The sequence below is a fragment of the Schistocerca nitens genome, chromosome 5 (assembly GCF_023898315.1).
Source record: "Schistocerca nitens isolate TAMUIC-IGC-003100 chromosome 5, iqSchNite1.1, whole genome shotgun sequence".
NCBI classification, from domain to species: Eukaryota; Metazoa; Arthropoda; class Insecta; order Orthoptera; family Acrididae; genus Schistocerca; species Schistocerca nitens.
The window spans coordinates 382890246-382917865 of record NC_064618.1 but is presented as its reverse complement, the minus strand read 5'-3'; the positions used below and the strand labels follow the sequence as shown (position 1 = coordinate 382917865).

Sequence of the window (27620 nt, the reverse complement as noted above, 5' to 3'; positions counted from 1 at the left end):
AAAATCGAGTATAGATTTAAGTGTCAGGAAGTCGTTTCTGAAAGTATTTGTATGGAGTGTGGCCATGTATGGAAGTGAAACATGGACGATAACCAGTTTGGACAAGAAGAGAATAGAAGCTTTCGAAATGTGGTGCTACAGAAAAATGTTGAAGATAAGGTGGGTAGATCACGTAACTAATGAGGAGGTATTGAATAGGATTGGGGAGAAGAGAAGTTTGTGGCACAACTTGACTAGAAGAAGGGATCGGTTGGTAGGACATGTCCTGAGGCATCAAGGGATCACAAATTTAGCATTGGAGGGCAGCGTGGAGGGTAAAAATCATAGAGGGAGACCAATAGGTGAATACACTAAGCAGATTCAGAAGGATGTAGGTTGCAGTAGGTACTGAGAGATGAAGGAGCTTGCACAGGATAGATTAGCATTGAGAGCTGCATCAAACCAGTCTCAGGACTGAAGAGCACAACAACAACACATATCCAATTGTATAGCATTTTTCGCCATACTACAGTGGAAAAAAATAGCTCTAACATGAATATACACACAATATATAAATATGCTTTTACGAGGATATGACAGGTTGTCGGCTACAGATGTAGGTGTCGATATTAGATTGTTGTTCGCACATTTCACAAAGGAACTGTGAAACGGATAAATATAGGTAGCCGAATCCTATTTATACTTATGTTTTCATCACTGTGATAATTTTGATTTTTTTACATGCTTGAGCACATCTGTCAGTAAAAAGAAATGCGTAATTTTTAGTGAGAGTGTTTTAAATTCGCAGGTGTATTCTGCGTTCTTTTTCATGTCAATGTGAAAACAAATATTTACGCTGTGCATCTCCTGACAACATTCAGTGATACTTGGCAACATGACAAACCTATGTTTATGCGCGTCTGGGCAAACTATTAGACATTCCATCGATCAGCCAGTTGGAGGACGCGATATGAACTGAGACGTGTGACGGTCCACAGACGTGATGCTGAACGAGGCCGCCAACATTGCAGCGAATCAGATGACAGTTCCAGCGGTAGTAAGTGGCGAGGTAATTTGATTGGACCGAAGGAAACTATGAAGGTTTGGTGCAGTGCGGAAGGGGGAGTGAAGTCTGTCAACAGCGTGTTGTTTATGTATGTGCGTGTCAAAACATCAGTGTGTTTTGTGTACACTGTGGCGTAGTGCAGTGCGGAAATTATGTGCAGCTATGTAAGATGAGACTGATATAGCATAGTTGACTTTTTTACCTGTATCCGAAACATAGGAAAGTCTAACGCGAAACAAGATGGCGGACTCCAGTTACTACCAGGTGAGAAAATTATACCAGTCGTCTTTTCTGCGCTTCACAACTAAGATCGAGATGCAACGTACAAGAATATCATTGTAACTGTGTATTTGTGTACGTTATGTGCTATGGTAACAAGTGTGTATGTATGAATCGTCATAATTATTGACCCTTTTTTTCTAACATGTTTTCAAGGCCCAATGGCTGGGCTGATTTGTAGAACAATCGTTTCCTAAATAGAGCAGTGTTCTAGGATGCGGTCTGTATTCAGTGCGAGTTTACGTGGATAATATTCGCATTTTCACATTTATTATTCAGTCTTCACGTGTAGTATGCATGTATCATTCGTGTTTTGCGGTTTGGTTATATAGGCCTACTACAACGGACACGACTTACTGAAAAGGCGGTTACCAGCATTACTTTTCCAACTTGCTTAAGCGTCAAGATGATAAGAGTTCTGTTCGGTAGGGCACCCATAGCTAGTAATATTCGAAAACTTTATGGACTATACACGTAGATCGTATGTTTGTTGATGTAGTGACCATCACTTTCAACAAGTAACACCCACTGACTGTTGAAATACATAAATTACATTTCCGAAGTATTGCGACCACCTGTTCACAATTATGACAAGATTCGTCGTGAATTCAAATGTAAGAAGTCGAACTCCACGCCTTAAAAATTAAACTCTGTGTGTGTGTGTGTGTGTGTGTGTGTGAGAGAGAGAGAGAGAGAGAGAGAGAGAGAGAGAGAGAACGGTAGCTTTGTGGCATCGTAACGTCAGTGTGTGATGCAAAAGCCATGTTTACGCATTTCTGTATTTACAATCCGTAATTTAAAAATGTTCATTTTATTTTGGCATTTTGTTTCCCACTGCCTTTTTCAGTGTAAACTGTAGATAAAGTCCCATAATAAACCCAAAAAAATCGTATAATAAAGAGCGGCTTGGTGTTATGTGTTTTATATGTAGGAAAAGTCAGTGAATTTAGTCCTCAGTGACTGGAAAACAGTTCGTGCAGGTGCACAAAATTATAAATTACCAAGGAAGTCTCACATATTCCGTATAAACTGCTTATGTAGTTCTTTTCTTCCTTACCGTGACTCGGACAACCTAATTTTTAGTTTATAAGTAGTTTCTGTTTCTTAGAAGATCATCCTTATTTCTGAGTGTGCACTCAGTATCAGGCAATCATTCTATAATGTCACTTGGAACACAGATGCAACTTAAGGTGAATAATTTTTTGATTATTGTAAAGTAGCTAGTCAGTGCTATGTATTGCTATGTGCCATGTGTTGCCTTTACTGGGTTGCAGATTGCATCCGGAGTTACATTCCACACTTGTCTGGAGCCTATTGTTAAATCTGATATTGATAATGATTGAAAGGAAACAAGAAATTATTGTTGGTTTCTGAGAGAACTATACGGGAGTTGTAGAGCGCTTTGTTAGCAACATATTTTTATTTTGTGACTGTATCGCAAGTTAGCAATGTGCAACTCACAGTGTGATGAGATGGAAAATTTTGAATAACATGTAGCACAGCAGTACTGTATTCCATGGGGCCATATGTGGGGCAGGGCGAATATTTGATATTAGTTGTTGGCTTTAAGCACCGATGTAATGATAATGGCCGGTGTGACATCACCTTTTGGTGCATTTTCTCACAGTTTGGTTGTTAGTTGGTGAAGCCAGGGAATGTGAAAGTGAAAAACTTGGTTGTGATGTCAGACTGATCAATAGCTTGGCCTAAGGTCTAAGGTAGGGTGGAAGGTGACAGTGTGGGTGTGAGTTGCAAAGCCAACAAATGTGTGTGTGTGTGGGGGGGGGGGGGGGACTGGTTAACTGGTTGTGGTGGTAGACTGAGCTGAAGCTGAAGTTGATTAGGTTGGAAGGTGACACTTCTGTTTGAGTTGCCAAAGCCCACAAATGTGAAAGCAAAAGACATGGCAACAATCTGATCTGTAGCTTAGCCCATTTGAAATAAATGGCCGTTGGTATCACGTTATGGTTGCCGAGTTGTGTACAATGTTTGTCATATGTTTCCTACGTCACTGGTCAAAGGCAACAATTCATATCAAATATTCCTCTGTATTCTCACCTCTCTTGGAGTGGCTCACTTAACTGCCAAGTGAACATCCTGTAAGAAGCTTATTAGTTACCATACATAGCCATACGTGTTGTGTGCCCTTTTTCCCAGCTCTCAGTGGTCAGATTTTGTCTTTATACACAAATCAAGTAGGTCAATATGTCAAAGTCCGTCTTTCATTATAAATTATTACTTTGGTTTCAGTATTGTTTTATTTATATGTTATTACTAGGGCCGCAAATATCTAGATATTCAGCTTTAACATGAAGACCACACTTGATTTAAAAATTGTCAGTAGTGTATTCAGTAAACTTTTGAAATAGAATTGCTGCCAGTACTTTCTTTCAGGATGTGAAATTTAACTCCTACCGATAGTCATATGTAAAGTACATACAACATTCTAGATTTTAAAACTAATAGTTTCTTCCTCACAGAGGAGAAAGGAATAATTGGGGAATGTTGAAAGTGAAAGATTGAGGTTGAGGTGAACCCATCTGTCGTGAGGATAAGGGGAGATTAAAATGAAAGGGAAAGCATCAGAGTGAGGAGGAGGTCACAGATAGTAAACCTACATTGGTGAGCACTGTGCAAATTTAAGTTGAGAGATGATGAAGGCAGGCTGAAAAGTAAAGATGGGTTGCAAGGAGGAGAAATGAAATGAAAAGTAAGATTCAAGAACCAGGTGGGGGGGGGGGGTGATTCAACTTGAAGAGTAGAAGACAGCTGCTAGCAGCAGCATCAGTTGGTGTGTTTCGTTAAAACAGTTTTAATGTTGAACACCAGCTGATGGCGATGGTAGCCCGTACTTTTGTTTTAAATCTGAAGGTGGCATTATTCAGCCAAAACTGCCCTTAGTGTTCAAATGTGATCTAGATTGTTTGGTTCATAAAATAAACAAACATCACTAACTTGTCCTGTGACATACTGCTATTGTGCAGCAGAGTATTTTGGAAATCATTGAATAAACCTAAGAAATTTGTGATGACTAAGGAGAATCCGTGAGGTGGAAGCCAAGAATCATTTAGCTGGATATTTAGGAAATAAATTGTGTGTACTTCTACGAGAACCTTTCATGGAAGTTGCACTTCATGGAAGAAGGCTGGAAACCAAGATTGAAAAGCCTACAGTTAACAACATTTAACAAGGGAAAATGGAGGAGAAGAGCTAGTGAGCCAGAGATACAGAGAGAAACAGGCTGGGAGTAAGCTCATAATTAAACACTGAACATCATTTTGACATTTGGAGAATGGAAAAGACATTATCAGAAAGAACTAAATTTAAATGAGAGAAAACGAAGGAAAGTGTGGGAGAAGGATCATGCCTCAGAGTCAAGAAACTGTCTCAGCATTCGCCTTAACCAGTTTAGGGGAACCATGGAAAACCTAAACCTGGATGAAACTTCCTGGCTGATTGAAACAGTGTGGCACATAGGGAGGCTAATGTGGGACCTTTCTTTCACAGTCAGTTGCTATACTAATTGAGCTGTTTAAGCATGACTTACGATCTAATCCATCAGCTTTACTCTTGCAAGTACCTCTCTCCTATGTTTCTAACTTCTCAGAAGTACTGGATACCTTGAGAAACTTTCACGTGTGGAGGAAAGGATGATTGGAAAGCGAATTCAGCTGAGGTCTTGTAGAGGAAATGTACTTGGATGGGTGTAGAAAGTAATCACAAGTTACAGAACAGATTTCCACCTATGACATGAGGTGTGTGTTCCACCTGTGGTGCAGGAGGAGGGGTGGGGATGTAGAAGAAATGCAGATTTCCCATAAAAAGCAGTAAGTACATATACAGGGTGATTCACAAAGATATGCAAATATTTTAATATGTTATTCTACAAGTAAAACTAAAGGAAAAAAAGTTCATATGAACATAGGTCCGCAAATGTTTATTTCTGGAGTTACAGCTAATAAATGATTTTGCCTGAAATTTAATAATTTCGCTAATATGACACCATTGCAAAACTATATGAGGTGAAAGTAAAGCAAGATTTCCATTTATTTTGTTGTTCTTGATCTGATGAATCTAATAAAACATGTCCCAGATGTGTACCTGCAGTAGTTTTCGAGAACATCCGGAGAAGCAAAGACATAATTTCATAAAATTTTTAATTTATTACCTACTTGGCCCAATTTGTTGGGGTTTTTTTTTTAAATCCAGACAATTGCACATAGTTTTCAACAGAAGTTGTAGAGAATTTAATGATGGTAATAATGTTAACTGAAACTGAATAAATGTGTTAGATAATCTGCTTTTGGCATAATCCATATCACTTTAGGGAAGGGGATTACATTCATATTGTCGGATGTTATTGAATTTAGCATATGTTAAAATTCAGGAGTAATAAAGAAACCCCTCCCCAAAAAAAAAAAAAAAAAAAATTCCTTCCCTGAGATACAGGCCTCCAAAAATGACACTGCGAACACCATTTTGAAGATGAGAAATTTGGAAAAAATTTTAAAACAGTTATAGATATTTTTTTTGGAAAGATAATTGCTTTATGATTACAAAGAAATCCTCCATTTGGACTTACCTGTCTAAGTTATTTTACTGCAGCATTCTGAACCTTTTAGATAATTTGTGGATTTTATTTTCTTTCAAAATGCCAATCCAGAAAAGCTAGCCTTTTTTGTGCTTGTTGGTACCATGTAGTGCTAAATTTTCTGTAAAGATGAGCTTCCACTTTTGTATTTTTCATATCCATATAAGAGTAATATATAAAACAAACAAACAAACAAAAACAGACTTTGTTCAGTTTGGGAATAAGTGTTCTCATTTGAATACTCTGTTTCAAAGTGAAGGTGTTTCCAGTGACGACTTTTTGTGTTCTAAATGTTTTGACAGAATAATAACAATGATAGTATCTGAACAAGGTGTGGATGATGCAGATTTTGCATCAATAGAGGAAAAATTCAGTACCCTGAATCAGTCAACTACAGAGGTAGGTATTAGTCCTGTTAAGAAACTGTGGTCAGTGAAGTTGAGTCATAAGCTCTATGCATCAAGAAAGCGCAGAGAAATTAATAAAGCTGTGGATGTGTACACAACAGCAAAACTGTCCACAATCTTCAAAGTAGAAATTCCATCTTCAGAAGAAAATGAACCAAAGCACTCTTGCACCTCGTGCCACGTATTTTTCGCAAATATCTATTCAGCTGTTGAATACTGTGCATCTTACAGTGAAAAGGTGCAAGTTTTAACTATTATTCCAAAGACATTTTCAAGGAAAACAATTTTGAACCATGTTCCATCTGTATCAAATTACTTGGTTGACAAATCAAGAAATGTGAGGTCTGTAAAAGGAGTCTTTGGAAGACCAGATCTCTATTACGGTCATCCTGTAGAAGCAGCTCAAGTTCAAATAGTACAGTCATTTTGTCTGGAAGATAAATTTGACTGTTCTTACTAGAGTTCCAAGAAAAAAGACACTAAAACTGTAACAGTTGAAGGTCAAAAAGTTGTGAAAGTGATGAGTTACATGACTCATGGTATTAAAGAAACTTTTGCAATTTATAAAAGCAACTATACAACTTCACACATTAGACAATCCAAATTTTATGCACTATGACCTAAGTGGGTAGTTCTACACGCACCTAGAGATGTTTGTTTGTGTGTACTGTGTGAATTTTGAACTTTGTATGGCAACTTTGAAGAACTTACTGGTGCATGTGACATATGACTCCTTGGTTGGGCATGTGAAGTCGTTAGTAGTCTGTGATGTAAAGCCAGAGTCTTGTTTGTTTCAAGAATGTGGTGACTGCCCTGGGAAGGGAGGACTGTCTTTACAGACACTAGGTCTGGAAGACATAGCAGATAACTCTGCAGAAATGACATATGCAAAGGTGACATGGGAGGAAAATAAACTAATTAAGAAAACTGTTTCCTTGGCAGTGTCATTGATGAGCTTGATAAATGGTCAATGAAAGTGTAACACCCCAGCATCTGAAGAAATTGCAACAACAACACATTGCAGAAGTGAAAGGGAGTGTACAGGCTGAAGAACTATGTTTAGTGCTTCACTGTGATTTTGCTGAGAAATGGTCTGTAATCGTCCCACAAGAAATACAAGGGTATCATTGGAGTAATGACCAGGTTTCAATTTTTCCAGGAGTGACATATTTTCAAAACAAGACCAGAATTGTTACAGTTATAAGTGATGGCACAGGACATGACTCAGCACATGCTTTGCTAGCAATGCACAAAATTCTTCAACTGCAGACAGGGCCAGAGAAGATCATCATCATTTCTGATGGTGCTCTTAGTCATTTTAAAAGTCATAACCAGCTGTAATTGAGTAAGTCACTTGTGCCAACTCACTGGTTATTTGGTGCTACTGGTCATAGGAAGGGGCCTTGTGGTGGTGTAGGAGGCCTGCTGAAGCACCATGCTACAAAACACAATCTTTCCAGACCAAATACAGCTGCAATTCAGAATGCTGAGGATTTTATGAGTCATGAAATCTTACACATCCACAGCCCTCATTCTTTTGTCCAAAGAGGAAATCAAAAAATTCTGAGCAGAAAAAAGAAGAATGATCTAAACAAACTACTCCTGTGAAAGGAATTCAGAAGACACATTTTTGGACTCGAGATTGGCGAACTTGTATTGCACACACTTTAAAGAGCAAGAAAGAAGAAATTTTGTTTGTTTGGCCAACATTTCAGAAATAGCAGGATAATATTCAGATTCACAACCTGAGAAGGGGGACATTTGCAGCTTGTGTAGGTAACTGTGATTGGTGGATTGCAGAGATTAGAGACACCAGTTTTGAGTTAAATGAAATTGTAGTGAACTTTATGCTACCACATGAACCAGCTGCTGGATGTATGGTTCCAGCTGAAGGACAGCAACAATGTCATGAGTGCTCACTTCCTGTTCACAATATTTTGATGATTGTAAGTGCTCCAGTTCCTATTGGTTCAACAGGAAGACATCACTCTATATCAAAGGAAGATACTGAAGCAATGGGACACATTTTTAGTTTATTGACTGGCTAATTTCAGTACAGAACACAGTGCACAGAAGTTGTATAAACTGAAATCTTTAAGTCATTGGATCTTTCACATACATTTTGGAACCATTTAAAATGCTTGAAAACGAGTCTCTTACTCATCTTTCAAAACTAAAATTATGTTAAATAAGGCTAGGTTTTGATTTTTATGAGTCTGTTTGTGATAATGTGTTAATAAATTAGGTTTTATGTAGGCCTATGGCAAAAATTTCAATTGTTTATAACACCTGTTCAACCTAAAAGTGGAAGCTCTCGTTTTCAGGAAATGTAGAACTATATGGTACTAATCAACAGAAAAAAATCAAAATTTTATGGAGTGGCATTTTTTAAGAAAAACATTTTTTTCCTTAAATTATATAAACGTTCACAACACTATAGTAAAAGAACTTTGACAGAGAAGTCCAAATGGAGAATTTCCATGTAATCATAAAGCAATTATCTTCCAAATAAAAAATCTCCAACAAAATATCTAGAACTGTTCCAGAGATACAGCAATTTATTTATTTTTTTTCCAAAATTCACATCTTCAAAATGGTATGCGCAGTGTCAACTTTGGAGGGCTGTATCTTGGAGCAGATATTTTTTTGAAGAAAACAAAAAACATACGTGTTCCTTACTTAGTCCTTCATTTTAACATATGCCAAATTCAGTAACACCCGAGACTATGAAGGTAAGATTTTCCCTAGCATGCCTGAATTGATATGGACTATGCATTTTGTTAATACCATATCACACGTGAATTCATGTTAAACTGGAAAAAAACAAAACTCAGAGTTAAGGAAGTTGTACATTGTATGTACAATCTCAGTACATTCACAATAAATGTTCAAAAATGTCTCCACCGAGTTCAATGCATTTCGCTTCACATATATGAACAGATTTTGTTGCTCATTTCAGATTCACAGGGGTGCTCTTATTTTCATCTATTGCACTCATAATGTTCTGGAAAACTATTGCAGGTACATGTCTGGGATATGTTTTATTTGATTCACACGACCAATAACAACAAAATAAATGGAAATCGTGCTTTACCTTCACCTCATACAATTTTGCAGTGGCGTCATATTAGCGAAGTTGCTAAATTTCAGGCAAAATCTTTTATTAGCTGTAACTCCGTCAACAAACAATTGCGGAGCTATGTTTATACGAACTTTTTTCTTTAGTTTTACTTTTAGAATAACATATTAAAATATCTGCATATCTTTGAGAATCACCGTGTATGATATGATAAGAACATATTGTTGTGTTACCCATACAGAATCATGTAAAGTCTTGTTTAAAAACCATCTTCTAACCCAGTGCCAAAGTTCGTCTGAACACTTTGATGCTACGAGACCCTATTAGATGCTGTGTGTTGTGGCCTATCGTTCTCAGAAGTAATTAGTGACAGAAAAAATCAGTGTAATTTGAGTTGTCTCATGGGAAGCTCTTCTTGATTACATTTGTAATTTACCATTGTTTGGAGTAAAGAAAATGCTGGAGTACCATACTTGGAATAAGAGTCTTTGTTTAATTTATTTATTCAAATATAAAATGGGGTATGTTAGTTATATCTAACAAAGATGTTGAGTAAATGCAGAAAGGGTGTTATTTCTCCAGTAACTAGAAAATAATTGCTCTGGCAATTGACTTGATTGGTATATTCCTTTATAATTTTTCAAGCAATGAGCCAATACATTAAGTTACTGGTGGGGTACAATTTGCTTTTTAATTCACTAATATAAAGACATTGAATGCCCAAAAGTCTTGATGAAGTATTTGGTTTGGTATGCATTTGTAAACGAAACAGTAAGTGTTTATGCAGCAAACAAGAATTATACATGTGAGCTGTACGGCAATGGCCATAACACGACTTAACAGCTACCACAGGGTCCCAGCCTTTGCAGCATTTTTCCACTTCTGTGCTCCATGTCTATCCTCTCGCTATTCTTTTTCCCCTCCCTTGGCGAACATGTCTGGAGTGTTACTGGGAATGTTCTGCATTGTCTGTTGCTGATGTAAGAACAGTGTAACCATTGTTATTCTCTGCCTTTTCCTTTCTTTCTTTCCCTTCTCCTCTCATTCCTCCACTTCGATGTTTGAGGTTCCTCTTTTTCTTCTTTCTCCCTGTGCACTCCTGAAGGCCGGCCCATGTGTCTGACGCATAACAGGTGACTGGGTAACGCGTAATTCCCAGCCCCAGGTCGACAGGTAGGGTTCGCATGCAGCCCCTGGTACAGGCCAGGCCCAGGGAGGGGTGATTGCCTGAGCTGCAACCTTCCCAAATTGCTGATTGGTCCCTCCGTCAGGTGTTCGGGAGGTGTGAGCAGTCACCTAAGGCGAGTGTGCCCTCTTGTGAAGGGGGCCTGGGGCCTCTAGTTGGAAGGCGCACGCCATTGGAGATGCTGGCAATAATGGACGATTTTCTCGCAGTGTGTCACTCATCTTCACAATCAGCGTCTACGAAACGTAAACGTAATTCAAAGACCCTTCCCGCTGCACCACAGTTCTTCTTGGTCTCACATACTGAAGACAGTCAGCCCTTCACCACAGTAAATCCGTTTATTATTCAGAAAGTTGTAGATGCAACTGCCGGCCCTATGACTCCTGCTCTCATATACGGATTCTCAAGCACAACAACTGCTTGCCGCCTCACTTCTCCATGGGTACCCTGTTCATGTTAAGGCCCATAATACTTCTTCCCAAGGTTTTATTTACACCAGGCTGCTTGGCAGTCTAACACAGCCCGAAATCCCAGCTTACCTCTCTGATTAGGGTGTCATTGCCGTCCATCATGTAATGAAAAAGGTAGATTCCTCCTTAGTGCCCACCCCTACTCTTTGTTCATCTTCGATAGAGTAGTACTTCCATTCAAGATCAAAGCAGGCTATGAAATTATCACAGTCTGGCCGTACATTCCGAACATGATGCGCTGCTACCAGTGTCATTGATTCAACTACACTAAAACATCTTGTTGACACCCAGCCAAATGTGTAACATGTGGTATGGATGCGCACGAGTGCGATTGTCCGTCTCCTCCTACCCGCTGTATCAACTGCAATGGTGGCCATGTTGCCTCATCTCGGTATTTTCCCGTGTATGTCTATGAGCAGGCAGTCCAAGAGATCCGGTAAAGGAAAAATTACCTTACCCAGACGCTCGCACATTATTGGCTAGTCACAAACCCTGTGTTCTCCCATCTGGCACATACAGTACTGTTCTTGTTCCCCCTCTCTCCATGAAGGACATGGCCACGCAGACATGCTACCTCCAATTCAGCTCCGAGGTTATGAAATCACTCAGTGTCATAGTAGCATCGCCATCCCCGTATCCAGCTGTACAATGCAGATTGGATTTCTGCCTAGTATTAACTGACTTAAAGCTGTTAATTCTTGGGAATAAGCTGATAGTGTTAACAAGAAATGACAATAAAGAATATATATATATTGAGAGGCCAATGTCAAAATACCCAGACTAGTGAACAGGGGTCGACAAGAGGTTCGTGAACTTCCACCACTTACTGCTCGAACCACCCATTTCTGAGCCAAAAATATCCTTTTAGAATGGGAAGAGTTACCCCAAAATATAATACCATACGACATAAGCGAATGAAAATAAGCAAAGTAGACTAATTTTCGTGTTGAACGATCACTCACTTCAGATACCGTTTGAATAGTAAAAATGGCAGTATTAAGTTTTTGAACAAGATCCTGAATGTGAGCTTTCCACGACAGTTAACTATTTATCTGAACACACAGAAATTTGAACTGTTCAGTTTCAGTAATCATATGCCCATTCTGTGAAATTAAAACGTCAGGTTTTGTGAATTCTGTGTTAGAAACCATAAAAACTGAGTATTACTGTGATTTAGCGTTAGTTTATTTTCTACGAGCCATGAAGTTATGTCATGAACTACATTATTTGAAACCGAGCCAGTGTTGCACACAACATCCTTTACTACCAAGCTAGTGTGATCAGCAAACAGAAATATTTTAGAGTTACTCGTAATACTAGTGGGCATATCATTTATATAAATAAGGAACAGGAGTGCTCCCAACACTGATCCCTGGGGTACCCCCCACTTTACCGTACCCCACTCAGACCCCAAATCAGAGCCATTCTCGACCTCATGAACTATGACCTTTTGCTGTCTGTTGCTAAAGTAAGAGGAGAACCGATTGTGAGCTGCCCCCCGTATTCCGTAATGGTCCAACTTCTGCAGCAGTATTTTGTGCCCAACACAATCAAATGCCTTAGTTAAATCAAAAAATATGTCTGGCATTTGAAACCTTTTGTTTAACCCATCCAGTATCTTACAGAGAAAAGGGAATGTAGCATATTCAGGTGTTAAACGACTTCTAAATCCGAACTGTACATTTGATAGCAGATCGTGTGATATTAAATGATCAATTATCCTTACATACACAGCCTTTTCAATAGTTTTAGCAAACACTGATGGCATAGAAATAGGTCTAAAATTATCTGCATTATCCGTATATCCCTTTGTATAAATTGGCTTTACAACTGAGTACTTTAATCGTTCAGGAAAGCAACAAAAATTACAAATATAGCTAAATACAGGGCTAACATGTGCAACACACTTCTTTAATATTCTGCTAGGCACCTTGAGAGTCCTTAGTCTTCAGTGATTTAATTGTCGTCTCAATCTCCCCCTTGTCTGTATCACAGAGGAGTGAGTATTTCAGACATCAATCTCAGAGAGGCATTTGCCAAGGAAGTTATATAATTCCCTGCAGAAACTAAATTTTTATTTAATTCACCAGCAATGCTCAGAAAATAATTGTTAAATACTTTACATATATCTGATTTATCAGTAACATAAATATATTTAGGCTACTACGAATTGACTTTATGTCGTCGACCTTGTGTTCCTTCACAACTGACCGTATGGTTTTAATTTTATCCTGTGAATTAGCTATTCTATTTGCATACTGCATACTCTTTGCCTTCCTAATAACATTTTTAAGCACTTTACAATACTGTTTGTAATGGGCTATTGTAGCTTGAGTGTGACTACTTCTAACATTTTGATATAATTCCCGCTTTGTTCTGCAAGATATCCTTATCCCACTAGTCAGCCACCCAGGCTGCCTATTACTGCTAGTACCCCATTTAGAACGTTCTAATGGAAAGCAATTCTCAAAGAGCATGAGAAATGTGACAAGGAAAGCATTATATTTATCATCTATGTTCCCGGCACTATAAACATCCTGCCACTTTTCTTCCTTGACAAGGTATAAAAATTTTTCTATTGCTATTGAATTAACTTTCCTATATAATTTGTAATTATATGTGATATTGTTTGACTACAAAAGCCTTTTAGTGTTTGTGCATCATGGTCTGAAAGGCCATTCACCCTTCTACCAACAGAATTAACAGAATGCCCATCTAGTAATGAAGAATGAATACAAATATTGTCTATGGCTGTACTACTGTTCCCCTGCATCCTAGTTGAAGAAAACACAGTCTGCATCAGATAATACGAATTTAGGAGATCTACCAACGTCCTTTTTTCTTGCACCATCAGATACAAAATTTAAGTTGAAGTCACCACATATAATTAATTTCCGGTACTTCCTACAAAGTGAATCAAGAACCCTCTCTTGCTTGAGCAGAAATGCTCTGAAGTCAGAGTTGGGGGACCTATAAACAACAACAATTAGAAGTTTAGTTTCACTAAATTCAACTGCCCCTGCACAACATTCAAATGTCTCTTCAGTGCAGTGCCGTGATAACATCTATGGGCTCAAACGGAATTCTGTTTTTTACGTACATAGCCACTCCCCCACCCACAAGGAACTCCTCGAGAAACAGCCAGCTAATCTGTATCCTGGTAAAGGAAGCCTCTGAATTGTCAAACATAGCAATAATTTCTGAGTCAACGTCTATAAGCAGTTCACTAACATTATCTCTAATACCTCTTATATTTTGATGAAATATGCTAATTCCTTCTCTGCTTGGAAACATGACATCCTCTGAAGGTTAGCCGTTAGTTAGAGGGACTTCCTTTAAGCAGGTATATGTATCAGCTGACATCAATCGAAAAAGGTGCAGCTCTAACACCAACTATTACAGGAATTTTTCCACGAGTGATTCACTACCACCCACTACACTGACACCTATAAGCTTTGCCAGTCACCCTGTCCCATACCTATTTAGGTGCATGCCGTACCTAGTGAAACTCGATCTACTGATGGACCCAACTGGCACCACTGAAATGTGACCCATGCCCTCTGCCATCAGCACCCTCCCCAGCCCCATGTTAACGTGCGTAACAGCTGCATTAAAATGAGGATGATCATGACACTGAAACAGTTCCACAAAATGCACATTAGTGCCACTAGTTTGAGTTGCTATCTTTAACAGGCCACCACCTACAGCATATTCCCTGTCCCCATCAAGACTGTTCTCTGCTCCACCCACTATCACTACCTGATCCTCCGTAAAATTCCTACATAACTCCTGTATGCTGTCAGTCACCTGAGCCAACCCTGCACTAGGTTTCACAATGCTGGTGACCTGGTACTCACTCCCCAACACTTCCTGCAACTGCTAGCCCACACCTCTACCGTGTGAACTACCTAGCAGCAGAACCTTCTTTCAGTTAGACTTTTCAACTGACCTAGGCCTCTGAACTGCTGAAGACTGCTGCATGTTCCCTAATCTACAGCTACAAGAAGCTCCTCTCCACTCAACTCTGGTAGTTGGTCAAAACTATTGCATATACGCGAAGTATAACTGTCTGAATACCACCTACTCCTTGCTGCCTTCTTGCCAACTGCCAGTTCCCATTCCCCACCACCCTTCAGCCTCGTCAACCTATGTAATTCCTCCTTTGCTCGTTGTAACTGCACCTGAAGGGCACAGATCTTACGCTCTTGCTCCTCTATCAACTTACTTCTACTACAGATTCTGCATTCCCAGGAGAGGATCTCACTAGAATGCTCACAGGCTTCCCCACAGCATTCACCCCCCACCCCCACGAAAATACTTCGAACAAATCCCACACCGTAACCCACTACTCACAAACCTACAACAGAGCCCACACGTCTCACTAATGGTAAAATTTTACAGTTAATGAAAAAGAAAAGTATACGCCTACATTACCTAAGTTCAGTTACACCAGTAGAACTACTTACAGAACTAAAATAGCAGTCTCGATATTCTCTGTCTTCTAAGAAAGCAACTACTTGTATTAATACTACTACACGACAGCTAATACCAATACCAACAAAACTTTGCAAAATTATTTGCTAAAACCAAAAATTCAAGTGGACACTGTAACACTCAATGAAGTTGAAACAATGAATAAAGATTTTACTGAAATATTCACTAGAAACAATAAGAAACCTCAACTGAAAACTAAAACACAAAGTTATGTGCCCTGTAGTAGCAACTCTTCACAGGCTGTCGCTCGGCAGCTGCCGAGGTGACACCCCTACATCTCTTTTTCATCAAGACTCTCCTCCAGTGAAACATTCGTGGCCTTCGGTCCTACAAAGAGGATTTACGGCTGCTTTTAGCATCGCAGCATCCCCTTGTATTCTGTCTTCAGGAAACGAAATTGCGCCCTCAAGACCGGTTTGAGCTTCCCCTGAGGTTGGCATTCCATCTCATGGGGACGTCATGCTGCTCATACGGGATCACATTCATAGCCAGCCCATCTCCCTGACTACCTGTCTTCAAGCTGTTGCAGTTCGCCTTTTCCTTCCCCTCCTGACATTTTCCTTCTGTACCATTTATGTCCCTCTGTCATTCGATGTTACCAGGGCACACTTCCTTCAGCTTATTGGGCAACTACCTCCCCCATTTTTGCTCCTCGGTTACTTTAATGCTCATAATCCATTTTGGGATTCTCCCAGGACCTATCAGAGAGGTGCCCTCTTGGCTGACATTCTTAACCAACTTAACCTCTTCTGCCTTAACACTGGAGCACCCACTATCATTTCCGACTCCTCACACACCTATTCCCATTTGGACCTATCCTGCACTGCATAGCTTGCCAATTATCTTGAGTGGCCCGTTCTTTCTGACACCTGCTTGAGTTACCATTTTGCGTGTGCTATCCGTTTTCCGACTGCTACCCCATCCTGACTGCTACACCTTCCGTGTGCACTCCCAAATGGCAGCTTACTAAGGCTGACTGTCAGCTTTACTCCTCCCTGGTGACCTTCGAAGAACAAGATTTCCCAGTTGTGGCGACCAGGTGGAATATCTCATGGACATTATCCTTACTTCTGCAGAACATTCAATTTCTCGTACTTCCCCTTTACCACACTGTGTCCCAGTCCCTTGATGGGCTGAGGCACACAGCGACACAGTTCGCGCACAGTGACGTGCTCTCCGCATTTTTAACAGTCATCCTACGTTGGCAAACTGCATTCATTATAAACAGATGCATGCAGAGTTTCTTCGCATTCTTTGTGCTAAAAAGAGCTAGCTGGATTTCATTTACTAGTTCTTTTAACAGCTCCACCCCTTCCCCTGACTTGTGGACCATCATCCGACAGCTCTCTGGGACCAAGATCCATTCCCCAATTTCCTGCCTGACAGTAACACACAATGTCATCATGGACCCTATTGCTATCTCCAAGTTTTAGCTCGTCCTACTATCACCCTGCCTACCTTCATTGGAAACAAGCGGAGGCTCGGGCGATACCCTTCTATTCTCCGAATCATGAGTGCTGCAATGCTGCCTTTACTATGAGGGAGCTACATCATGCTCTCAGTTCATCCCGATCCTCTGCCCCAGGGCCAGCTGCCATCCACATTCAGATGTTGAAGCTCCTTTTCTGTTGCAGGCAAGCACTTTCTGCTTAATATGTTCAGGGTGTTTATAAATGAATATCGCAGTTTTAACGCTTTATAATATTTATTACAGTAAAGTTACAGTTATAAATGATATGTCAAATGAAAGAGCAACTCACAGTTTTACCAAGAACGTTATAAATGTTCAATGTGAGCTCCATTTGTCACATGGCACACGTCAAGTCTGGATAGGCTGCAAGGGGCCCAATGACAGGGCTTGCTTTGCATGGCCTCCACATTCACCCAACCTAACGCCATGCGATTTTTTCCTTTGGGTTTTCATCAAGGATCGTGTGTACATGCCTCCGCTACCAGGAGACCTCCCTGAATTAAGAAACCGGATTGAAGCAGCTGTTGCTACAATCACTGAAGACGCACTTATCAACGTGTGGGAAGAACTCAGTTATAGATTTGATGTGTGCTGTGTGACAAATGGTGCTCACATTGAACATTTATAAGGTTCTTGGCGGTTGTGGAAGCACAGCGTGATCAAATATTAACTTCATTCCAGTTGTTTGAGTGGTGTAAAGCATATATGTCATCAATCACTTTTGTGTGACAAATGATGAGCATGAGCATGTAGCCTAAAAAAGGAGTTTAGCAAAAAGTTCTGTAAATCCATAGCAGTCACAGGGACACAAAAGTATCATTTCTATGAGCAAAGCCAAATGTAAAGCAAAAATTGTTTGTTATTTTAAGGATTTTAATGCCCGTAAAAGTCAAATGGTTCCATATACTGCATGCTTTTGAACAGATTACAGGACATGTTGCTTGCACGTATGACAAATTGTGTATGGCTTCGTGCTAGCTATAAATGAAAAAAGGAGAAGTAAACCTTTTATTTACGTATTACTGTGTGGAAGCTCTTTCTTTCTCATAACCAAGAACAGATAAATTGGCTGGGGGGAAAAAAAAAACTTCATACTTTGGAAATTAAATCCCTCAGCTGCCACTGGAAGAACATAGAGTATCACATGATGAGCTGTGAAAAGCCTTGGATTATGCTGGAAAAGAATAAATTTTTACATCAATTATGTCATTATTGCTTAAAAATTAGGCTTTGTTATTAATTAAAAGGAAAAGTGCAGTACGTAATTTTAGACTCAAATAAAATTGTTAGTGGATCACCATAACATCTTTCTTGTTGAAGATCATTCAAAAATTTTGCTTTGCAAGACACTGAAATAACTCATTGTTAAATAATAACAGTTAATCATTGTTTAATTAATAATGTTGGTTTATATAAATGTATCTGTAGAATGAAGGTATTGGTCTCGCAAACTGACATACAGCTGGGAGAGCGGTGTGCTGACTGCATGCCCTTCCATATACGCATCCAGTGACACCTGTGGGCTGAGGATGACACGGCAGCCGGTCGATACCATTGGCCCTTCATGGCCTGTTGGGGTGGTGTTTAGTTTTAGAATGAAGGTATTATTAAGTAAATTATTCATAGTATATTTTGAATGCACATTGTTGTGGTGTCGGTTAAAATATCTTCACAGTTAACTTGGGAAAGCCAGATGTGAACTGAAATTTAAGTGTTTAATTTTAATAATGTAATAAATTTATTGTCACGAAGTACAAAATAATGATTTAATAGCGTTAGTTGGTTTCTGACATATTACATCGTAGTAACAAGTCCAAAGCCCTACGAGACTATGCACAAGGTGCTGCACTTACTAGTAAAATATGTTCCCACTGGAACACCCATCATGAAATTTAATACACACATTAACAGATAATGTACAAGCAACAAAGTTTTTGAGAAACTGAATAAAATGGTACAAATATTAAGTCTGTAAGTCAAACAGTTTTTGAGATGTTGATTTTGAGGTTTCAAAATGCAACAAGAATTTCATAACTTTGAAAGATTTAAAAATTAATAATCAAGAATTACAGATAAAAAAATTAATTTGGGATTTTTCATGCAAACTATTATAGGTGTAAAAAAATATAAAAATCTGATATGTAAAGAACCAGACCATCGGTTGTTTCTAGGACCGACCCCACTCTATCAGTTCCTGGGTACATCTAACAATCTAGTATTTGATTTTAAAATCTGTGCTTGACCACGATGTAATCTAACGGAAATTTTACGTGTCTCCTGGCCTTTTCCAAGTATACCTCCTCCTTTTGTGATTTTTGAACAGAGTATTCACTATTACTTGCTGAAATCCATCACAGAATTCAATTAGTCTTTCTTCTCTCTCATTCTTAGTACCAAGCCCATATTCTTCCGTAACCCTTTCTTCTATTCCTTCCCCTACAACTGTGTTTCAATCTACCATGACTATTTGATTTTCATCTCCCTCTCCCTTTATGTACTGCATTACCCCATAGCAGGATTCAATCACAGGACCGAGGACATTGCGATTACTACTACCCCTATACCACAGGTCCCTCAAATGTCAGAATAGCTGTTGACTAATGCTGGATTTATTGTATGTGCCAAGTGACCCATTCATTGCCTATCAAGGTTTGCAGCACAGCATGTTAATTTTATTTTGTATGTGATATCATGATAGCCAACAACTTGGTCCAGAGTGAAACATTAAGCTTTGATAAACTGTGTGCAAATAAACCATTAATGCTGGCAAATACATCGTCAATACTAGTTCGTGGAAATGGGAGCTGTAAGAAAGTTGCCTATGACTCTAATGAACTTCATATTATGCATTATGCACTTCTGCAGTACCTGTGTGTTTAAGATCAGAAAACTGTTCATGGTTCATGACTTGTGAGAATTCACTATGCTGTTTCTGTGTACCTTGGTTAAGCCCCCCAGATGCTGTTAAAAATTACAGTCAGAGGATCACAAGGAACATTTTTTACCAACCCACTACAGTCCAGTTCATGGTCAAACTGGCAGGCAGACATGCTTTCTAGTGAAGCAACAAAGCCAAAACCTTGTTGGAATATAACCTGAAGTAGTATCAATACCTAAAGTCTTAAAACTGTCCTAATGTACTTGTTTCTTTTCACATTTCCATCATTTTGTTGAAACGAAGATCACGTTTTGTACCTAACGGCACCGCAAGTAGCCACATTTGCAGCCAGAATGAAGTACTCCTATCGTTGATAAGGAGGGTGAATATGTCCTGAGCAGAGATAGGGATTTAAAAGGAGGGAACTAGCTTTTCGACTTATCTGGCAGCTTCAAAGACATTTAAATCAAAACATCTTGACATATTCACACTTTTAATACATGCCCAGAAAAACTTTTTTAGCTATTACATGTATGCTAATCAGCCATGTGGCCATATGCTATTATATATCATTGGTGAATCTTCTGGATTTTGGGCACAAGACCAGGGACTTTAACCTATAAATTCCAAGATGCAGGCATGTCAATATCTTGCAGTGAAGAGGGCTCATTCCGCTGGGGAAGTAGAATTAACTCGTAAAAAAGTGCAACTAAGTTGTTTTGATTTAGCTGCCTTTGAAGCTGTCAGATAAGTTTAAAAGCTAGTTACTTTCTTTTACATCCCTAACATTGCCGAAAACATATTTGCCTTTTCTTGTGCAGTGACAGCAGCATTTTTTTGGTTCCCAACTGTCACTCTCCCATAATTTTGACGTTAGTCTGCTGTATCTCGGCAACCGGTAGATTTTTGCTGACTTAGGTTTCGACTAAAATTTGAACCAGTTCACACAAGTTTGAAACATAGATGTGGCACACATAAAAACCTCTCAAAAAACACATTTTTCCATGCAAAATTCGAATGAAGCTAGATTTCTGAAAGCAAGTTTTCAATTTTATTGAAAGAATGCATTTTTTATTTATTTAATTCATTTAAAACCATTTCCTTGCATTAAGTTCATGTAAGAACAAATTTTACATGCTACATTTAGCTCAACTTTAAACCACCTTAACTTGGTAATGGATAAAACTTGTTTGATAACAAAATTTTGTTTTGACTTTATCCATTTATCCACCTTCATGCGAAGTCTGAACCGATTCATGCAAGTTTAAAACATAGAACTGCCACACTTCAGAAACTACCAAGAAAAATGTATTTTTTTGCACACAAAATCCAAACCAAGCAAGAATTTTTTTATCCTTCAAATGGTTAAAAATTATCTTAGACAAAGGTCCAATACACTGGTGGACCAAATTTGAACCACCAGTCTTGATCCAGTCAAGAGTTATTTAAAGGTGACTGTTTTTGTATGTAAAAAGTGAATAGTGCACATACAAATGACGCCATTAACAGAGCATTAATTTCAGCCCAGTTAGAATCTTTTGTAAAAAGAATTAATCGATTTGCACAATTTTCCTGGACATCAGCTCCAGTTTATCACCAAGTGAGGTAGCTCAGTGGTTCTGAGGGGATGGTTTAAACCGTTTCCAGCCATCCAGATTTAGGTTTTCCGTGATTTCCCTAAATTGTTTAAGGCAAATGCCAGGATGGCACTTTGAAAGGGCATGGTCAATTTACTTCTCCATCCATCCCTAATACAAGCTTGTGCTCTATCTCTAAAGACCTTCTTTTTGTTGGGATGTTAAACACTAATCTCCTCCATCCCCAGTTTCAAACAATGGGAAATCCAGGATAGAATGTAACAATATTATGAGAAGAAAAGTTGCTACTCACCATTAAAACTCTCACAATTAAAACTTTTGGCGATAAACACCTTTGTCAGCAGTAGATACACACATGTGCGCATGCAAAGACACACACACACACACACACACACACACACACACACACACACACACACACACACACAGTTGCAAATGCAACTCACCTCACACACACGACTGCAGTCTCAAGCAACTGAAATCATACTTCGAGCAGCAGCACCAATGCATGATGGGAGTGGTGGCTGGGTGGGGGTAAGGAGGAGGCTGGGGTATGGAGGGGTAGGGATAGTATGGTGGGGGTGGCGGACAGTAAAGTATAGGTTTGACGGAGGGCAGGGGAGAGGTGGGAAAGGTGGAGGGGGGTGTAAAGAAGACTGGGTATGGTGGTGGAATGACAGCTGTGTAGTGCTGGAATGGGTACAGGGAAGTGCCTGGATGGTTGACGACAGTGACTAATGAAGGTATTGCATGGAAAGTTCCCACCTGCGCAATTCGGAAAAGCTCGTGTTCGTGGATATGGATCCTTCCCACCAACACCAGCTTTTCCGAATTGTGCAGGTGGAAACTTTCCCTGCAATACATCCTATGTTCCTGTAACCCTCCTGGCCTCAACCCTCGTTAGTCACTGTCCTCACCCATTCAGCCCCTTCCCTGTTTCCATTCCAGCACTACACAGCTGTCATTCCACCACCACACCCAGTATCTTTATTTCTCTTCTTTGCGCTACTTCCCCCCTTCCCACTTCTCCCCTGCCCTCCCCTGCCCTCCATCTAACCTGCAGAACTTCACTGTCCACCACTCCTACCATAGTATCTCTCCCCCTCCCCACCCCAGCCTCCTCCTTACCACCACCCAGTTGCCATTCCCATTATGCACTGGTGTTGCTGCTCGCAGTGTGGTTTCAGTTGCCTAAGACTACAGGTGTGTGTGTGTGTGTGTGTGTGTGTGTGTGTGTGTGTGTGTGTGTGTGTGTGTGCGTGCATGTGCATGTGTGTGTGTTCGCGTGCTTCGTGTGTGTGTGTGTGTGTGTGTGTGTGTGTGTGTGTGTGTGTGTGTGTGTGTGTGTGTTTGTTGTTGTTGTTGTTGTTGTTGACAAAGGTGTTAAGAAATAGCCTCTGGTCTGGGCTAAACAAAATACTTTTTTACCCCACAAACTGCTGATCTGCATGCAGCCTCTTCACACACATTTGTTATAGCTCTTTCATACTGTAATGATTTTTTCCTTTATATCAACCAACAGTGAGACTGGCAAAAAGCAATCACAACAGTCACTATTTATGCATGCGGTCATCATTGCAGGACAAATTTCAGTAGTACTGCTTTGAAATAACTGTTTCATTTCTCTGTGTTGCCATGAATTTTACTTTTTTTGTTAATGTCGACTTCACATAACTTGTTCACTTTGTGAAGGGAGGAATTTTGATGAGGTCTCCTAGCTGAAATAAAATTGTTATATGTTGATAACTGTTGTGTGTGCGTCGGGGGGGGGGAAAGAGGCCTTGGACACACTGTAATGGCAAGTTAGATCAGTGCTATTACAGTCAACAATGGCATGGTGATGTGGATTAGCAGCTATGTCAGGTAGCCTGTAGGAGCTGGGCATGTACAGGGCTTGCCTCAGTTGAGCATTAGTTAGCAGCTGCAGTGACCCTTCTGTGTTACCCAACATCCGATCATCAACTGTTGGGTAGATTTTTAATTTGATTTCTCCTTTCCTTCTGGGCATGGAATCTGCTATTGGCCATATGAGTTGCACAATCATTTTCACTTAGCACCTTCTGTCAGACCGTGGAAATTTTCAAAATCAGTGTCAGCAGCATAGTTAGACAGCAAAATTGCTATCACAAATAACTGATCGTCAAAATGTTTCAGTGTAAACTGACACTGAACTCAATCAAAATTCTTTTCCCTTTTGAAGGTCTCTCATAGCTATATTGGCTGTGCCTGTCCCTGTCACATCATCCATGTCATTATGTACATTGTTATTGGAGCAGATATTTTGTTTTTATGGTATTAATCATATACACATTGCTAAAAGGTGATCTTATTTGAAAAGCATATTATCATGTCACCAGCAAATATTCAAATTTTCAAATGTCTGCAGACTAACCTCTAATTTATTGTTATGATACAGGAGGAAAATTTGACTTTACTGTCAATACATAGATATTGAGTGGCTATATTAGCATTACAATGACATCCTAATAGGTCAGCAGGACAATTTTTTGGAAAATAATTTAGAAATTATGACAATATTGTAGCTCTTAATTTTTTCCCAGCATGGTGGATAAGAACCACTCTAAGATTTTGACACAGACATCAAACTACTGAGACCTTTCCATTACAGAATTCTCGGAGATATTAACAAGGGACTATCTGATTAGCTATGACTGTGGTTGTGACATTAGGTAGGCCTGGGAATCCGTGCATTGTACTGTTAAGAAGAGTAAGGAAACACCGCAATGAACTAATGTCCTGGGCAGGTGTAATACATCTCCACTGCACAGTCATAATGGGTGAGTGTTGAAGGATTATACTACATGCCTACCCAAGTTCATAAGCTCACCTGATAATGGCAGTGAGGCTGTATGATGAAATATTGTGCCCATTGTACACAGAAAACCTGCTTTGCACCTGTGTACGATTGTGTAGTGATGATATTGTTACGTACCTGTGACTTGCGTCACCGCGCATTCAAACAATTATTATTGTTGTGCTTTATTAATCATTACTGACCATGCACAGCTTAGTAGCACATTGTTTGTACCACATTTACTCCAAAATTGAAATGATAATTGTCATGTTGTTAGATTGACTTGAGACAGATGACAGTGAAAGTCGTATCAAAATAAATTGTGTCTAAGAGGAAATTTGGGATTTCACATATGATCCTTCCAATCAAGTTAGCTGCATGATGGTGAGAACACATACCTAGGATTCATAAAATATTGTTGCAGTCTTGTCTCACCATATTGGTGATTTCATTCCGCTGGTAAGGCATTGTATTTTTGCATTGATCCAGGTAGTCAGACTCACAGTGAGTGATAGGCAGTACATATGTGAATGTTTTGACTGGTTAGGTAAATAGCTACAGAATACATAAAGGTATGCCCTGGTAGAAAATTTGAACAAATCTGCAACAGCTCGTCTCTTTTTTTTTTTTCTCTTTTTTTTACATTGAGTGGCATATCAGAAGAGTGCGAAAGACTAGGCAAAATTTAATAGGGCAAAGAAGCAGCAGCATGTGACTGGGTCTTGTGCAGAATGAGCTAGGGTGCTGTTATGGAGCTAGAAAACACCCTTGGACAACTTCCCATGGTGTTTTGTCTTGATGGCATTCTGTAACCTCATCAGAAGATTTCGTTAGTTTATTTCTGTGACATGTAGCTCCTTACAAGCATAATCTGTTAGTGTCACACCATGGTGGTCCTAAAAAAATACTCAACATAGCTTTGCCCAGTGGTTGGGATTTGCCTGTATTAGTGGTGGTGAATTGACATGTGTCTACTGATTGCTTTGCTCCTGTGCTTTGAGATCATAGTGATACACTCAGAATTCACCCATGGTGATTAGCCCACGAAAGAAATCATCTAGATTGGTCTGACATAATTGCAACATTTCCATTGCTGCCTCAATTTGGCATGCTGTTTGAATGGGTGCGAGCAATTTGGGAACCCTGTAGTGCCATATGTTTAAAAGTGATCCACGACTGACTTTCGCTTTTCCCAGTTTTGCATCTATTGTGATTCTCCGCATTTGAGCACCAGGACCTACACTACAGATTCCTAGTTCTTCACAGAGATTCGATCTGCTTCTATGTTTTTCATCATTCAGGCATGTTTGACCACACTGGAAGTTCCTGCACCACCTAACCATTATAACATATGACGGTGCAGTACTGTTGTATACTTCCATCAACTCAGCATGGATAGTTGTCCCCTTCAGATGCAAAAATCAAATTACTGCTCAATACTCCAACTTTTCAGCAGGCTGTGACTTTTATTATTATTTCTTTACTTTCTCAGACGTTAAGTCTGGTTAAAAATGGAAAGTGACGCGGACCTTGATCAAGCGTCACTTCCTATTAACTGTACGGTATGTGTTATATTGCATTTAGGAACTTTCGGGTAATTGAACATGTATCAATAATTACGGATTTCTGTAGTTGTATATATATATATGTTTGGATGTAGCTGTATTGCATTGATGTACTGGTGGATATTGTGTGGTATGACTCCTGTAGTTGATAGTGTAATCGGTATAATGTCAACTTTATCCTGATTACACATGTCCTTGACTTCCTCAGCCAGTTGGATGTATTTTTCAATTTTTTCTCCTGTTTTCTTTTGTATATTTGTTGTATTGGATATGGATATTTTGATTAGTTGTGTTAATTTCTTCTTTTTATTGGTGAGTATGATGTCAGGTTTGTTATGTGGCGTTGTTTTATCTGTTATAATGGTTCTGTTCCAGTATAATTTGTATTCATCATTCTCCAGTACATTTTGTGGTGCATACTTGTATGTAGGAACGTGTTGTTTTAAAAGTTTATGTTGTAATGCAAGCTGTTGATGTATTATTTTTGCGACATTGTCATGTCTTCTGGGGTATTCTGTATTTGCTAGTATTGTACATCCGCTTGTGATGTGATCTACTGTTTCTATTTGTTGTTTACAAAGTCTGCATTTATATGTTGTGGTATTGGGATCTTTATTAATAATATGCTTGCTGTAATACCTGGTGTTTATTGTTTGATCCTGTATTGCAATCATGAATCCTTCTGTCTCACTGTATATATTGCCTTTTCTTAGCCATGTGTTGGATGCGTCTTGATCGATGTGTGGCTGTGTTAGATGATACGGGTGCTTGCCATGAAGTGTTTTCTTTTTCCAATTTACTTTCTTCGTATCTGTTGATGTTATGTGATCTAAAGGGTTGTAGAAGTGGTTATTAAATTGCAGTGGTGTAGCCGATGTATTTATATGAGTGATTGCCTTGTGTATTTTGCTAGTTTCTGCTCGTTCTAGAAAGAATTTTCTTAAATTGTCTACTTATGTAGGTTTTTTATGTCGATAAATCCCCTTCCTCCTTCCTTTCTGCTTAATGTGAATCTTTCTGTTGCTGAATGTAAGTGATGTATTCTATATTTGTGGCATTGTGATCGTGTAAGTGTATTGAGTGCTTCTAGGTCTGTGTTACTCCATTTCACTACTCCAAATGAGTAGGTCAATATTGGTATGGCATAAGTATTTATAGCTTTTGTCTTGTTTCTTGCTGTCAATTCTGTTTTCAGTATTTTTGTTAGTCTTTGTCTATATTTTTCTTTTAGTTCTTCTTTAATATTTGTATTATCTATTCCTATTTTTTGTCTGTATCCTAGATATTTATAGGCATCTGTTTTTTCCATCGCTTCTATGCAGTCGCTGTGGTTATCCAATATGTAATCTTCTTGTTTAGTGTATTTTCCCTTGACTATGCTATTTTTCTTACATTTGTCTGTTCCAAAAGCCATACTTATATCATTGCTGAATCCTTCTGTTATCTTTAGTGATTGGTTGAGTTGTTGATTTGTTGCTGCCAGTAGTTTTAGATCATCCATGTATAGCAAATGTGTGATTTTGTGTGGGTATGTTCCAGTAATATTGTATCAATAATTTGTATTATTTAGCATGTTGGATAGAGGGTTCAGAGCAAGGCAGAACCAGAAAGGACTTAATGAGTCTCCCTGGTATATTCCACGCTTAATCTGTATTGGCTGTGATGTGATATTATTTGAATTTGTTTGTATATTAAGTGTGGTTTTCCAATTTTTCATTACTATGTTTAGGAACTGTATCAAT

General features: G+C 39.1%; 1 protein-coding gene across 1 annotated transcript in view; it reads left to right on the top strand.

The window, feature by feature from the left end:
• The first annotated feature begins 950 nt into the window (after positions 1-950).
• LOC126259308 (serine/threonine-protein kinase N) overlaps positions 951-27620 on the top strand; it is a 350492-nt gene continuing 323822 nt past the window's right edge. Inside the window, exon 1 of the mRNA XM_049955981.1 lies at positions 951-1309. Within this exon, the coding sequence (XP_049811938.1) occupies positions 1286-1309 (24 nt within the window). The 5' untranslated portion in view covers positions 951-1285. The remainder of the gene's footprint in view (positions 1310-27620) is intronic.